Source organism: Necator americanus, chromosome II, assembly GCF_031761385.1.
Source record: "Necator americanus strain Aroian chromosome II, whole genome shotgun sequence".
NCBI classification, from domain to species: Eukaryota; Metazoa; Nematoda; class Chromadorea; order Rhabditida; family Ancylostomatidae; genus Necator; species Necator americanus.
In genome coordinates, this window is record NC_087372.1 from 12,596,866 (window position 1) to 12,611,998 (window position 15,133).

At 42.9% G+C, this 15,133-nt stretch overlaps 1 protein-coding gene across 2 annotated transcripts; it reads left to right on the plus strand.

Moving 5' to 3' along the window:
• Nucleotides 1-3,034: 3,034 nt before the first annotated feature.
• On the plus strand, nucleotides 3,035-14,265 carry RB195_017653 (uncharacterized protein; the record flags this gene model as incomplete). Of its 2 annotated transcripts, none has more annotated exons than XM_064184740.1 (16): nucleotides 3,035-3,145; nucleotides 3,210-3,272; nucleotides 3,325-3,508; nucleotides 7,171-7,310; nucleotides 9,026-9,148; nucleotides 11,742-11,865; nucleotides 11,955-12,031; nucleotides 12,279-12,430; nucleotides 12,885-12,985; nucleotides 13,059-13,148; nucleotides 13,235-13,353; nucleotides 13,406-13,523; nucleotides 13,691-13,777; nucleotides 13,846-13,940; nucleotides 14,022-14,132; nucleotides 14,185-14,265. In XM_064184740.1, the coding sequence occupies 16 exons, from the start codon at nucleotides 3,035-3,037 to the stop codon at nucleotides 14,263-14,265; spliced, it is 1,776 nt and encodes a 591-aa protein (XP_064040621.1). The 2 variants fall into 2 exon arrangements, with proteins under 2 accessions (XP_064040621.1, XP_064040622.1); XM_064184741.1 differs by having other exon boundaries at nucleotides 3,086-3,145.
• Nucleotides 14,266-15,133: the final 868 nt, after the last annotated feature.

The following is a 15,133-nucleotide window of genomic DNA, read 5'->3' on the forward strand; positions in this document are numbered from 1 at the left end:
TCATATTAATGGTTAAGAGGACCAATACACCAAATCAAAGAGATCAAGAATGGAAGATAAAAGCAAAGCAAGGGAAAATCAAATTAGAGATCTATGTCAGAAAAGAAGAGCAATCAGGAATAGGAAAAAGAACTTTTAGGACTGGTTTGGAAAACTTAAGAATCTTAGATTGGGCAGTGCAACCATAAGAGTCCTAATCAAGATTAAGCGTGTGATGGGATTTTCCTATCAGGAGTCGTAAAGGGAGGTGGTCGTAAGGAACTGTGCGATGGGCAGTAGACAAAGGAGAGTAGCATGTTAAATAGGACAAAATATTAAAATCATGATCATGCTATATAATAACAGGCTTATTCTGTCTCGTGTGTGTGTGTGTGTGTGTGTGTGCGCGCGCGCGCGCGCGTGTGTGTGTGTGTGTGTGTGTGTGTGTGCGTTTTTTTTTTTTTTTTTTTTTTTTTTTTTTTTTTTTTGTGTTTTTTTTTGTTTTGTGTGTGTGTGGGGGGTGTGTGTGTTTTTTTTGTTTTTGTTGTGTGTGTGTGTGTGTGTGTGTGTGTGTGTGTGTGTGTGTGTGTGTGTGTGTGTGTGTTTGTGTGTGTGTGTGTGTGTGTTGTGTGTGTGTGTGTTGTGTGTGTCGGGGTTTAGCTGGACATTCAGACTGGTTTTTTATAACTGTTGGAGAAAAAAAGGAGAAAAACCATGCTTCGAGTAATCCTTTCAATCCGTGTCTATATTATATTGGTATCGAAGGAGTGTTTGAAGCTGAAGTTTTAATATACTATAAATGTAGAACTGAAGCGTTTAGAAAGAATATGAAATCTTTTTATGAAATCTTTTGCCTAGATTTATTTTTAAAAAAGAAGAAAACGTTGACAACACAATTTTATTATTACAGAAAATGCCAATACTACTATTTTCATTGATCAGTGAACGGAACGAAGCGAACACGGCTTTAGCCGGACGCCGGCTTCAGCCGTGCCACGAAATCCCAAAAATAGAGGGAAACGAGTTTCACGATACGCCGACGCCAGAATGCTATAAAATGGGTTGCGACGGGGCCTATGGCGTCGAATTGGTGCACGTGCACTGCAAAGCGGAAAAATGAGTTGGGACGGGTCCAACAGCCTGTAATTGTTGTGTCGTTGTGCAGTTGTACCGCGCAGTTGATTCATGTGCAGAGAAACGTTGTAACTGTTCCATAGCCAAGGCTACTGCAGGTGTTGCGTTACACCTCCATGCGTCCGCGTGTCTATTTCCTTACACTTTTGCCTCAGATTGGTAACATGCCTTCTTCAGGAAGCGGGAACACGCATGCAAAGGCCTGCCTAAACAGTAGCCACCGGCTTACATGACCTGGTCCGGAACGTTGTCTTTATCAGCTCGATGATGGCGTTCATTTCATTTCATGTTCGCATATTATTCTGCGCTCTTTGTAGGCGATAGAAGGAAGATTCATTCAAGATCATTCTAAGGACAGTAACTTGAAAAATCAACATTTTGGTTTGAAGATAAACAAGGTGTTGACAATGTGACAATGGGACCACTCAGGTTCAACACCCCGCTGAGCCAAATGTTTGCAAAAGAGATGAAAACCTAAAACTACTCCTAAATAATGAAGATTTGATTATACATAGTTTTCAGCCGTTTGAATGTGTATTTAAAGGGATGAATTGGCCAAAAAGGTCAGGTTCTGTGCATTATCATGTCTAGAAGATCGCAAATATCTTCGTGATAGGACGACCGAGAAAAATACTTTGGGTGGCTTCTATAGAGGAAGGATACCACTACAAAATAGTCATACTACGGCTGTTTCTGTTTTGCCGTTCCTTTTTTTTTTTTTTTTGAACTGAGATAGGAAAAACCTAGAGTTTCTCATCTTTTTGTGGATTTCTCAAGTCTAAATTCTAATTTTTTTAAAAAGAGAACCAGACGGTGTGGAAAGGAGAATGCTTGCACTTAGATAGAGGTTTCCTCAGTCCACCTTTCCGAATGTGTGTACCGATTTCTAGAAAGTGCTATCCCATTTTTCTGGGATGGGAAAACATGGTAAAATCCCAGCTTTTGCTCGCGCGTCGAAAAGTATGTGATCTTGAATAAAATTCAATAATTCAAGAGTAACCTGGAGCGAACCAAGTCGTCTTCCAATATTTGTAGCCGAGGATTTGCTCTATTGGATAATATATCAAACGACTTCCAGGGCCTTGCCCTTTCTCCAAAATTTTTGATGCGACAAACAGTGGGAAAATGTCGTATTTCCTATCGTTGTCCTTTTTAAATTCCAAAAAAAAAACTAGAAGATAGGAAGAAACAGCGAACTGACTGTTTCAAAGCGCTAACCTTTCCTCTGATAACTACCTGAGATATTTATTTTGTGCTGTTATCACAAAGTTATTTGCGATCTTTCAGACCTAACAATGTTCCAGAATCTGAGTATTTTTGCCATCAAATTCTATTAAGTATACTTTCAAACTGCTAAAAACCGCGTATAATCCTTCATCTTTAAGAAGCAGTTTCAAGTTTCTAACTCTTTTGCAAAAATTTGATTCAGCGAAGTGTCGAATTGCGTCGTTGCATTATCACATTGTAGAAACAAAATGTTGATTTGTTTGGTCGTTCCTCTGTAATTTGACCTGCATTCGATTCTTTTTTTTGTCGTTTTATGTGCTTTAGTCAGTATTTAAAGATATTCCATAGATTTATAATAAGAATGAAAATACTTCAATACTGACATGTATTTCAACAACATTTCAGCAAATTTTCTTCTTTTGCTACTTGCTGTTTCCGCGCTTCTGTCCGGTACCGAATTTCGCATATGCAATTTGTTCCTTGGGTAATTTCCAACGTTACGTTTTAGAAACACATGAAATTTCCAATATATTGAATTGGCAGCAACGGAGAACCTTCGCAACTCTGGATGGGCACGGTGGGAGAGGAGGGTCGTACTCGCGAGGTTGTCCCATCACCACACTTGACCCTGGCTCTATCAGTAAACGGCACTTTTTTGGCAATTAGCTGTTATCTTAGTCTAATCCTTAGTGACATGAACTTATTATACAGATACAAGTACAAGGTAGCACATGTCAATTTAACAATGATACTTTCGTTAGAAGCGGTAACGTTCATTCTGTTAGTTAGCGTCGTATGGATGAAGGTGCTCTTTATAGCTTCATAAGTTTGTTTGCACGAATTCTGAGTAAGACATACCCTTCTTGCAGATGAGCAAAAGAGGATTCCTTGATCTCATCGATGATACTTTCTGGGGGAATGGGGACAGTAAGGTTGGTAAGCGCAATTAAGAAAATAAGCGAATTGTATTATCTTTCTTTTCAGGGAGAGGGTAGTAGCGAACAGGAAGAAGATCAGGTTAAAGAGATTGAAGATCTACCTGACGACAAATTGAAAGAGTGTATAGGAGAAAAAACTGAGGAAATTGAAGCTTTAGTGAAAAATGATCTCGACTGTTGGGAGGATGTACGAAGTGAAGTAGAGAAAAATTTTCGAAACGTCAAACCTGGTATGTAGTACTTGCATTAGCAATTCAAACATGATCCAGGCATATAAATGTGAAGAACAAAATGGCAAAAGATACCTTTTTTTTTTGGCATCGCGCATTTTAAGGTTCCCTCACTTTCTTTTACTTCTTTGAAAATAGGTAATGTTTCCAAAAGGAAAACACAACACAATCGCAAAACCACTTCTCGCGATGCTTTGCTCTCTCTCCGATTCTCAGCAGAGTAGCCTCTCATCGTATTTCCAGCAGCGTTGGAATGACAAAGGATAAAGTACATGACGTTGGTCAGATCCTGTGGGTATCTGCCTGTGCGTCTTCAGTTCAGAATTGTTTGAAGTTTAGGAACGTGTGCGGAGCTTTACGAAGATCTGCGGAGGCAAGTAGATATGTGTGGTCAGTGTGTTACCCTCCCGGACAAGCCTTTTACCAGCTTATCTACTTCGGAAGGATAAAGGGTTTTGCTTGCACCAGGGCAATTCCAATGAACCAATCGACCGTGCAGTCGCGAGATAACCTCTTACAGACCGCGCTGCATCCGCCTTTCTATGCCCCATAGTAGGGTCAAAACGAAACGAAGCACGTACGTAATTGCGTACGCGGCCTCTCTCAAGGCGCTCCGTAGTGGCAAGGAATGTGGTGAAACTATTGCTGGCACCACTCATCCCTGCAGTTTAAAGGCAGCATACCACGAATCTGAGGTGGTACGGATTTCAGACGGAGTATCCATATACGGGCTCGTAGATTATGGAGACCAGGGTGGTTCCGCTCATCTCTCCCTGGATCACTGCAAGCAGCAGTCTCCTGAATGTGTTTTGTACGATGCCTTCTATGGCAGCGCGCCACCTTTCCACGCGTAGTGTCCCTTACTGCCTGTCGAGGCAGTCCGAATTGATTTTCGATGAGCGGAACTACCCGTCTCCATAATCTACGACCCCGTATACGGATACCCCACCTGAAATCCGCACCATCTCAGATTCCTGGTATGCTGTCTTCAACTCGGTTCCAACTGCTGCCTCCACAACGTCGTTTCGAACGCGTACGCAAATGCATAGCAACTACACGTTGTTTTGACCTGACTATATCTTCAATTTTAAAAGCATCACTCCACGAATCTGAAGTGGTACGGATTTCAGGTGGAGTATTCGCATACGGGATGGGAGACTATGGAGAAGGTGGTGATTCCGTCCATTTCTTTCTAATTGCCGTAAAAAACGGCCCGGAAGATGCGGAGCCGCACAAGGCCGGCGCGCCCCAGTCGAACTCCTTGTAGAAAATAGTGCGCCAGAAAGCCTGAAGCCGTGTCTTCCGGGCCGTTTTTTACGGCAATTAGGAAGAAATGGACGGAATCACCCTCCTTTCCATAGTCTCCCATCCCGCATACGAATACTCCACCTGAAATCTGCATCCCTTCAGATTCGTGAGGTGATGCCTTTAATCCGTGGCCAGATCAGAATAAAAGATGTGGTAGAACGTAGCGGTTAGGGTCGATGGATGACCCTTGCTAGCACCACTCTTTTCTGGAGTTCGCAATGGCCCCAATCCGATTCCAACCGCTTTCTCCACGCGCCGCTTCATGCGCCAATCACTTACGCAACTCTACCCTGCTTCATGTCGTTGTGACCTTACTGTACGATAAGTGCGCTGACAGCAACAAAATGGATTATTTGCATTATTACTCATGAACGCATCGAGTGTAAATTATGCAGAGTACCAAGAAGTTATGTCTATATCGATTTTTAAGATGTACTGTGTGTTCCGATCTCGGAACTCCATAACTAATAATGCAATGTTGATAGTTTATATTATTCGATATTCGCCTCCTTGCCGACCATATGGCAAGGAGGCGGCACGTTTGTGGCACTCGTGGATCCTCTGGCCGAGAGAGCCGACTTGTCTGTTCTGTGTTCTTTTATTATTCTATAATAAACATTTGTAATATACCACTGAACCACTACATCTGCATTCTTCTGGGATACAATTCCCATATTATCATATTGTCGTGAGCTAACAAACTCACGCGCACATTGTGGTAGATCAGGTTATGTATTTGTGAATTAGGTTAAGGAGCAAATATTATACATGAACATACGTGCATCATCAAAAGGACACCAAGAACGTACGTTCATACGCCATCTTTTTGTAAAATCTTTTATAAAATAACGTCAGCTCCGACCTATATCATCTCTTCTCACAACATATCACCATTAATTTCTTTCTAATTATGCTTCTATGCATTTGTTTTGATAATAGCTGCATTTTTTCCCCTTCACTATCAGTTTATCTGTATTGCTCGAATCTCGTTTTCGGAGAGGGCGGTTGTAAGGTATCCACAACCGATTACGTGCAGGCGAATAAGTGTCTACAAGAGGCTGTCGGTAACACAGACCCGGCATATCTTAGGCTAGCTGTGATAATTAAACCAGGCCCACTCATCACCATGCCACTGCGGTCGTGCGCTGTTTGGATCGTAATTACGCGATACGCAACATATTGGCTTACGGCTCCGAAACAGAATAAAATCTGGCACTTTCTAATGTGAACTTGGTTTTAGTTTTTTTTTAAACAACCAGTTATATCTCATCTTTCTCTTCTTTTCCCTTTCGAAACTTTCTCCTTTTTTTAAGAATTTATTTGAGGGGACCCAAGGTGATGCATTTGTGAAAATGCGAATCGTTTAGTCAAACGCGAACGTCCTTGAACCAACGGTGCACTATTCAATCCGCATTTAAAAGCATCTTCACCACATCACGCCTTATTAAATTTTGAACTGGATCTGTGTGGGCAATCTTGAATTCATTAAAGGCATTACCTCACGAATCTGAGGTGGTACGGATTCAGGTGGAATATTCGTATACGGGATCGTAGATTATGAGGAGGAGTGTGATTCTGTCCATTTCTTCCTAATTGACGTAAAAAACTGTCCGGAAGATACGACTTCCGGTGTTCCGGCGTCGTATTTTCTACAAAGAGTCCGGTTGGAGCGCGCCAGCCTTGTGCACGCGCCGCATGTTCTGGGCCGTTTTTTTACGGCAGTTAGGAAGAAATGGACGGAATCACCCACCTCTTCATAATCTACTATGTCGTATACGAATACTCCACCTGAAATCCGTACCAGCTCAGATTCTTGGGGTGATGCCTTTAAGAAACAACTATTCGAACTTCCCGTTTTGACAGCATTTGTACGGATCCTCTGAAATCAAACAAAATAAAGGCTTACAAAATACGTTGGTATTAATCGACAGATTCACTTTATCTTCTTAAGCCTTGAGATTTAGAAGTTTCGATTTACTTGTTTTACACAAATGAAAGACACTCTTATTTTCTATTTCTGAGATTTCATGTGCAGTCGTTTGATATATCTCAACACGTAAATGATCTATACTCCGTAGAGAATCAGTAGCAGGGATAGCGTGCCCCTGCGAGGCATATTTCACACCTTAGTAGACGATGAGGGACGTTGGGGGGCAGTTAATGGCATCGGCAGAGCATTGCGTGTGAAAACACGAGAAAAGTTTAAAACAAAAATACCACCTCAAATACAGACAGTTCTAGTTGAAATTTCCTTACTATCTCACTGTTTACCAACATTTATAAATTGTAATTCACTTAAACTTTTCTCATTCATCACACAAAGAACATATGTTCATGGTTATTTTATATTGAAGGTAATCCGTTTCGAGAGAACTTACTCTTCGGTGGATTTTCTCGAACGAATGCTGCCGATTACTACCATGAAGATCAGAATAAAAGGGCAGAACGACAGTCTTCCAGGCGTTCTAATGAACAACATCACGGTAACAATCAGGTATGAATTTCATGCTACGTATAGTCGGGTCAAGACGGCATAAAGTACGGACGGTTGCGAAAGCAGGTGCGCTCGAAGCAGCGCGGTGGAGCGGTTAGGATCGTGTAAGGATCCTCGCTACCGCCACCCATCTCTGCACTTCGCCATGGTCCCAGCTCGATTCCAAGTTGTTAGGCACCCGCAGCCGATTATCAGCAGCCCAATAAGTGTCTGCAGAGGAGGCTGCCGGTAGGGCATATCTTTGGCTAGCTGTGATCACTGAGCCATCATCATCCATCACCACGTCACTAATGTCATATACCGTGTGTGCATTGCAATTAAGTGATAGAGTTGACTTCAAGGAATGTTCAAAGAAAGAAAAGGTAACAACGTAGAAATTGGAAAAAAGTATAAATTGAAAATGATAAAAATTAAGAAAGTACGTAGAAGATTTGTCCTAGAAAAAACAATATCAGAAAACACAAATGAAGCTGGAAATTGGAAACGTTCCAAAATAAAAATTAGAAAGTGCAGAAACGAGGATCTGGTCTCCGAAAGACGTGGATTTGTAATTGGAAACATTACATAGAAGATATAGATATGTTTGTATTTGTGCAGACTAGTTAATCCACGTAAGATAGTGCAGTAGTTTGTAAAAGTTCCGAGCTATTTGTTTTGCATAAATAATACACTACTATTTTCTATTTCTGCCATTTTGTGTGCAATCATTCGATGTATCTCTCTACTGAAGCGATCGACACTCCGTACAGAAGCAATATCAGAGATTCATTCCATTAGACGGTGAGGGAGGATGAGATGGGCGGAGCATAAGGCAAATGCTGCGCAATAGTCTGCTGATGCTACTAACTGCTGCGTAGAGCAATTAACGATAGTCGTTCCCCCTAAGGATAAGTTGTCGCGGAGGCTGCGGGTTCCTAACGATACGCACCCATTCCAACCGCTGTCTTACCTGCGCAACTGTCCTGCTTCATGTCGTTTTGATCCAACTATACCAGTTCCATAGCAGCACTCGATGAAAAATCAAGTAGGATCTTCGCGTATATAGTCTGGATCAAGCATGAAGACATGAAGCTCGGTGCAGTTAGTGGCTCCCATCAAATCGGTTCGGTAAAGTGTAACGATTAGGATCGAGGGGTGACCCTTGCTAACGTGATTCCGTCCATTTCTTCCTAACTGCCGTAAAAAACGACCCGAAGATGCGGCGCGTGCACAAGGCTGGCGCGCTCCAATCGAACTTCTTGTAGAAAATAGTGCCGGGAAGCCCGAAGCCGTATCTGCTGGGCCGTTTTTGCGGCAATTAGGAAGAAATGGACGGAATCACCCCCTCTTTATAATCTGTAGTCGTGTCAAAACGACATGAATCACGAGTGTAGTTGCAGCACATTTGCGTACGCCCTCGAAACAGCGCGGTGGAGGCAGCAGTTGGAACCGAGGTGGGATCGTCGCAAACTGCAGCGATGGGTGGTGCCAGCAAGACTTTCACCACGCTACTAGCCACTACGCTTCACCAAAGCGCCTCGAGAAAAGCCGCATACGCAATTGCGTACTTGCTTCATGTCGTTTTGACCCTACTATACTATTCCGTATGCAAATACTCCACCTGAAATCCGTACCACCTCAGATTCGCGGGGTGATGCCTTCAATGTCGCTTTGACCCTGGTGTAGCCTGGTCTGCCTCCCTTGCTGACCCAGTTTTTCTTGTCTCATCGATTCAGGTATTGGCAAGAAATCGCCTCGATGGTGCTATTGATGGTGATCATCCGGGCGTGTGTACGGAAATTGCACTGCGAAGGGAAAAGAATCAACTGGAGAAGCGTACAGAAGTCAACCTTTCGAAAGTAAGACACTGTAATCCGGTCATGCCTTATACAGTTCAGATCATGTAGATCATGTTTGTTTGTATTTTTTTTCCACGTCTTTTCACGTCGCGCATGTCATGTCATGCATGCTTACGTGATCCAACTCGTGCAAACATGTAAATAGACAGAAAGATAGAAAGTTGATATTCATACTTAAATGTAGGAGTGCGTGTGTGTGTGAATGTATCACACAGGGGTCATATTTATTTATGTATGCACATTTCCAAATGTTATACAATTATGTATACTAGAGTATACTAGAGTCAAAACGACATAAAACAGGGTTCAGCTGCGGTTCTCAGTGACCCCATCTCGATTCCAACTGCTCTCTCCACCGCGTCGCTTCGAGCATAACCGCTTAGGCTGCCCGCAGAGTTCACAGCCTTACTCAATTGCACCGTGCTTCATGTTGTTTTGACCCAACTATACAATGTGCACTTCTCTAGTATGGCAGGAGTGAGCAGTGGAAGAGTCGTAGCCTAATCTCGGATATCAGGGCTTAAGGGCAGAATACCACAAAATTTGATGTTTGGGTCTTTGGGTTCAGGATAAAACAACAGTCTAAGCCCTAAAACATGAGAATAAACCTCAGAAGTCAAGAAATTGGAGGGTGGATACTAAAGTCCGGTCTATGAAATTAAAGTTCGGGTTCAAAAACAAAAACAACTCGGGTTATGTATTACGAAACTGACATAGTTTGAAAATATGCGCATGGGGTGTAGATTACAAGTATGAGTGCGGTCCGGCTCAATTTTTTCAATTCTTCACTATAGTGCGGTCGTGTGCAGCTTGGCTGATATAGCATCACATTGTCTTACCTCCTCTCCAATGGATATTGTGAGGCGGAGGTGGAAAACTTGTATCGCAGTGGTGCATCGATAGCAGGAATTAGCTATTGTCCTCACCTACGACACGTCCAGACCTTCAACAAGCAGCTTGGACAGTATTGCCTTCGTTACTCTGCTGTCGAAAGCTTTCTCATAGTAGACGGATATTAGCACAAGGTGGAGGCGGTATTTCCGACAAACCTCTATAACCCTCGACATCTGTCTGGATCTGGTCTACGCCGCTGAATCTCCGAAGGATTCCAACTTGTTATTGAGGTTGGGCGTCATCCAGAGTCCTGGAAATGAGTGTGGAGATGATCTTGGCGAATACTTTGTATAACACGCTCAGCAAGTATATCAGATCGGTAAGGTCCTCTTGGTCACCTTTCTTATGGACAGGAACGATTCGCGGGTCTTTAACTGGTCTGGGATCCTTTCTTTCTGAAGATGCGACGTCATGTGCACCGCTAGAATAACATGCAGAGGATGACCATCGCCCCAAAGAGATAAAAAATATGATAGAAACCATGTGAAGAAAACAGGTTTGGGGCTGTGCCAGGTTTCATTTCGGGACTTTCACCTCTGAAAATGAGAATTCGTGGCAGGACTTCACCAGTGGAGATGATCGCGCTTGACACAGGAGTTGACGAACGGATAAATAGAATAGAACCTCTTCATGATAACTTTCATCTCACGAAGAGGTGCCAATTCCGTCATCGCTCAGCAAGGCTGTTAGCGGAATATTATATTCTTTGATGTCCCTACGACTTCTTCAGAACTGTCCTTATTTGTGTGGCTTCCAGGAATTTCTTTTGTCTTTATTTCGACAGATCCCTCTGCAAAGCTTTTCTGCGGCTAGTGTTTGCTACTAACCGCTCACTGTGCGATGAATTTGAGTAAAGCCTCAAAGTCCTACTTCTTTCCAACAATTCTTTGGTAGTCTTCAAAATTTGATCCAAAGTTGTCGCTCTTCCGGAACCTGATACGGTAGCGCCCAGTGTGTGGGGTACTGAGGCTGTGAATATGCTGGAGTGGTAAAAAGAAACTTTTCACCAAAGTAAGCAACCCTGCCACAGCGGCTTTCACCACAGGTCGTCGCCCAACCTATATGGATCAGGGAGCCACCTTGCGACATTTTGCTAGGACGGTGGTAAATCATAGCAGTAGTTTTCTCTTAAGTATGCTTCCGATCCCGTGAAGTAGGAATGTCGATGCTGTCGAACTAGTTCTCAGCTTTGGAGACACTGCAAGTGGACGTACATCCGCTGTGCGTAGCAGTTCAGTGTCCGAGAAGCCTCTGCGCCACAATAAGGCTGTAAACCGTTGTGGATGATCCGAAACGTTAACTGTGCAGATATTCTGGGAACTTCTTAACTCAGGAATTGAGTCTCTATAATTCAGAGTAGCATAAATCTCTGACCAGCTCATTCATGCTCTTAAATGTACTCATGGTATCCGCTGAAGATAGGCAAACTTCGCGCTGTGTGACAATTACTGATACAAATTCACAAATGACTAAGTTTTAACGCCTCTAATAATCTAACCCTCATGTCTCATACCACTCTGCGTACCACTCTAAAAATTCGTAAAACTCAAATTCACATACCAAACCAAAAACATCTAAAAAATTCTAATGTTTCTCATGGATAGCTTCCAAAATTTTGAGAAACTGTTTGCTGTGCAATCTTTGCTTTGTAACGTCCATATAGCAAACTGTATGTTAGTCTTTTAAAATCTTTATGCAGACCTTCAACTCTACAAGCTGTAAGAAGCACTCTCCAACTCCAAGCGTACAAAGATCAAAGGAGCGCCGGAACACCGCAAAACGTGATGGAGACGACGACGAGAAGGAGAGCTGGGAGAAGGAATGTTAGTTTATTTTCAAGAAGACAACTTCGATTTTCGTTAGTTTTGCAACAGCAACTCCATGGTATGAATACGTGCTTTGTACTATTAAGTGGTTTCCTCTGGCAGTGGAAGTAGCGTAACCGAAAAATCAGGGGATAGTCCACGAGTTGGATGGAATAATAGTGAGGTAGGCGTGCACATTAACTTGCTTTTGAAAGAAAAAGTTCAAAAGAAATATCTCAAAATTTGTTCAAAATGATATGAGATGTAGAGCAACTACGTAAATGGCTGGCCTAGATGTACCCCGTTGGAACCTTCGATGCCTCAGCCTGACTGGCTGCAAGGCAACACATCCAGCGCAATTACTTACGCAGTTGCACTGCAAGTGAGGTCGATTCGCTGCAACTGATTATCTGAACTCGTTTTCTTTTTAGCGCACGGATTTAAATATGATTGACGAGCAGTATGTCGAGTACTACGAGTATCTTTGTCAAGGAATTCAGAAGCTCTTCGAGAGTGGAATAACTCTTAATTCCGACTGCGAGTCTCGTAGCGGTATGGCGTCATTTCAGCAGCCAACAATGTGGTAAGCAATTCATTCTCATGAGTGACATTGGTAGCAGAAGCTGCTGCTACGCATTCGAGTCAAAATCTTAATGTTTGGTGGAGGCTATCATTGGATGCCGGAGAACGGTCACTTTCAGCCAATTCATATAGTCAGATCAAAGCGATCTGAAGCCTGATGTAATTAGTAAGCGACTGCCTTCAGAGCAGCACGTTGGAAGCGCCCGTTGCGATCGGTGTCGGACTTTTAGTCGGACGCTAGCTACACTCATGTCTTTAGTCTGAATGGCGCTGCTGGTAGTCCAATCTCGATCGCAACCCGAGTCCCACCTCAATCGCAACCCTGAGCTCCATCTCATCACTTCGCAGTCGCTTGCGCAACTACGCAACCAGACTGACTACCGACCAGACTTCAGGTCGGCTTGATCAGTATAAAGCGGCAGCCTTGTTTCTTGTCACAGAATTGGTTTGTTAAGCCGTGCACTCAAGTCAAAATACTACCGCCAGTACAACATGGGGCCAGAAATTTACAGCCGGAAAGTATTCGTTGGTGGCTTGCCTATTGATATTGAGGAAGGTGAGTGTCCATTAGTTAAGTACGTCATAGTCCGTTAACATCGGAAGGAGTCCCTCTGCTTCCTTTTTTCAAGATGAACTGGTTGAAACGTTCGCTCGTTTCGGACCTTTAGTAGTTGATTGGCCGAACAAGAACGAAACTAAAAGTTATTTCCCGCCGAAAGGTGAGTTCTTCTAACCACTTCAGTCCTTCATCGTTCCACATTGTTTTGACGCATTTCTACTGACATTACTTTCTCTTTAATGTTAGGCTATGTCTTCCTGATTTTCAACCACGAATCGTCTGTACGAACGTTGGTGCAGCATTGTACTGTTGAGGATGAGAAGCTTTTTCTCTTCATAAGTTCTCCTATGAATGCGGAAAAACTTGTCAGTTATTCCGTAGTCTTTTTTTTCTTTACATTGAGAAACAGTCATTCAGAAAGTACAAATCCGTCCGTGGCGCTTAGCTGATGCAGATTATTTGGTGGACGTGAATGTGCCCATAAATCTGCGTCGAGTTGTCTTTGTAGGTGGAGTTCCGAGGCCCATTCGAGCGGGTGAGCTCTTTAGTTGTGCGAGTCTCCGTAGATATCTCAAAAATCTTAGACGAAATCCATTAGAAGAGATGGAAGGAAGGTCTTTTGGTTACGTCCATAAGATGATTTTTGAAAGTCTCAGTAGTTAGATTTCAAATATCTTACATCCTGAATAGATTTATATTTAGTGGAATTGGCACATATCATGGATAGGCTGTATGGAAGCGTTGCTTGTGCAGGAATTGACACAGACGTCGAGTATAAATACCCAAAAGGTGCACCATCTGATCATCTAAATATGGAAATTACACGAAAAAAAAACCAAAAAGGCTGGTGTTTATAGGAGCGGGAAGGGTCGCGTTTACGAACTACAACTCTTACATGAAGGCTATCACAGAAAGGTATGCTCAATTGAGTCATGGAGAAGTGGAAAAGAGGGTATGTGATCCATTTCATTGAAACCTTGACTTAGATCTGCAGAATACTGCAGATCTTACGAACCTGAACCAAGCGTTGCAGGTTGAAATGAAGCCGTACGTGTTGGACGATCAGATTTGTGAAGAGTGTATTCGCGAACCGAACGGTGGAAGACATGCACCTTTCTTCTGTCCCCATTTGGAGTGCCTACAGGTTCAAATGCTCCAATTTCACTTTTGAACACTTTCTATAATGTTTGTTTTAGTACTACTGCGAATCATGCTGGACATCAATGCATGGAAGCCCTTTGCGTGAGCATCACAAACCTCTAGTGAAAGAAGCATAAACTTCAATGAACAAACTGTCTTTACTACTATTTGTTCGTTTGATTGTCTTCCACTAATCCGTGTATTCTACGCAATAAAGAATCATGGATCAATACGACATGAAGATTTGAAAGCAATGAAAGTGAACACACAATGCCATTCTTTTTTCTTCGCGATTTCTTTAATGGGTAGTGAATAACTGAGCATGTTAAAGACTGAGATAGAAAGATTTGCTACATGGATCACAGCTAATTTATGGATCTTTCTTGTTGCGAGTTCAGTGAGCATCGAATAGATCACTGTGACTGTCGATTGCACAGTTTCGTCAAAAATTTATCTTGCAGCGTTCCGTCATACTTCCAATGTATTCCAGTCTACTGCAGACGAATGCGCAATGAGAAGCTGTGCATGCGGAAGGAACATGCAGCCACAAAATCCGCGGCTTTACCGTCTTGTGTACTTCTTGGCCGATTTGTTTTGGATTACTCTGGCAAAAAACGGATGTAGGGCAAATGCCTGTCTGAACAGAAGAAGTTAAGAGGGCAGTGTAACAGTAAGATCAATGGTTCGGAATCGCCTTAGCATCAACCAAGCTTTTCATCACTTCTGGATCGATAAATTGGTGCCCAACTTGTCTCGGAGGCTAAGAACACTGACTTGATAGAGGACTCATCACTGCAAAAGTTATCGTATAGGCTACACATAAATTCAAAACCGCCAGATATAGTTGGATCAAAACGACAAGAAGCACGGACAGCTGTGTAGGCGGCTGCGCTCGAAGCGGCGTGGTGGAGCGTAGCGGTTGGGACCGTGTTAGGATCCTCGCGACCGCCACTCATCTCTGCAGGTCGCCAGGGTCCCATCTCGATTTTTTGACCCGACTATATT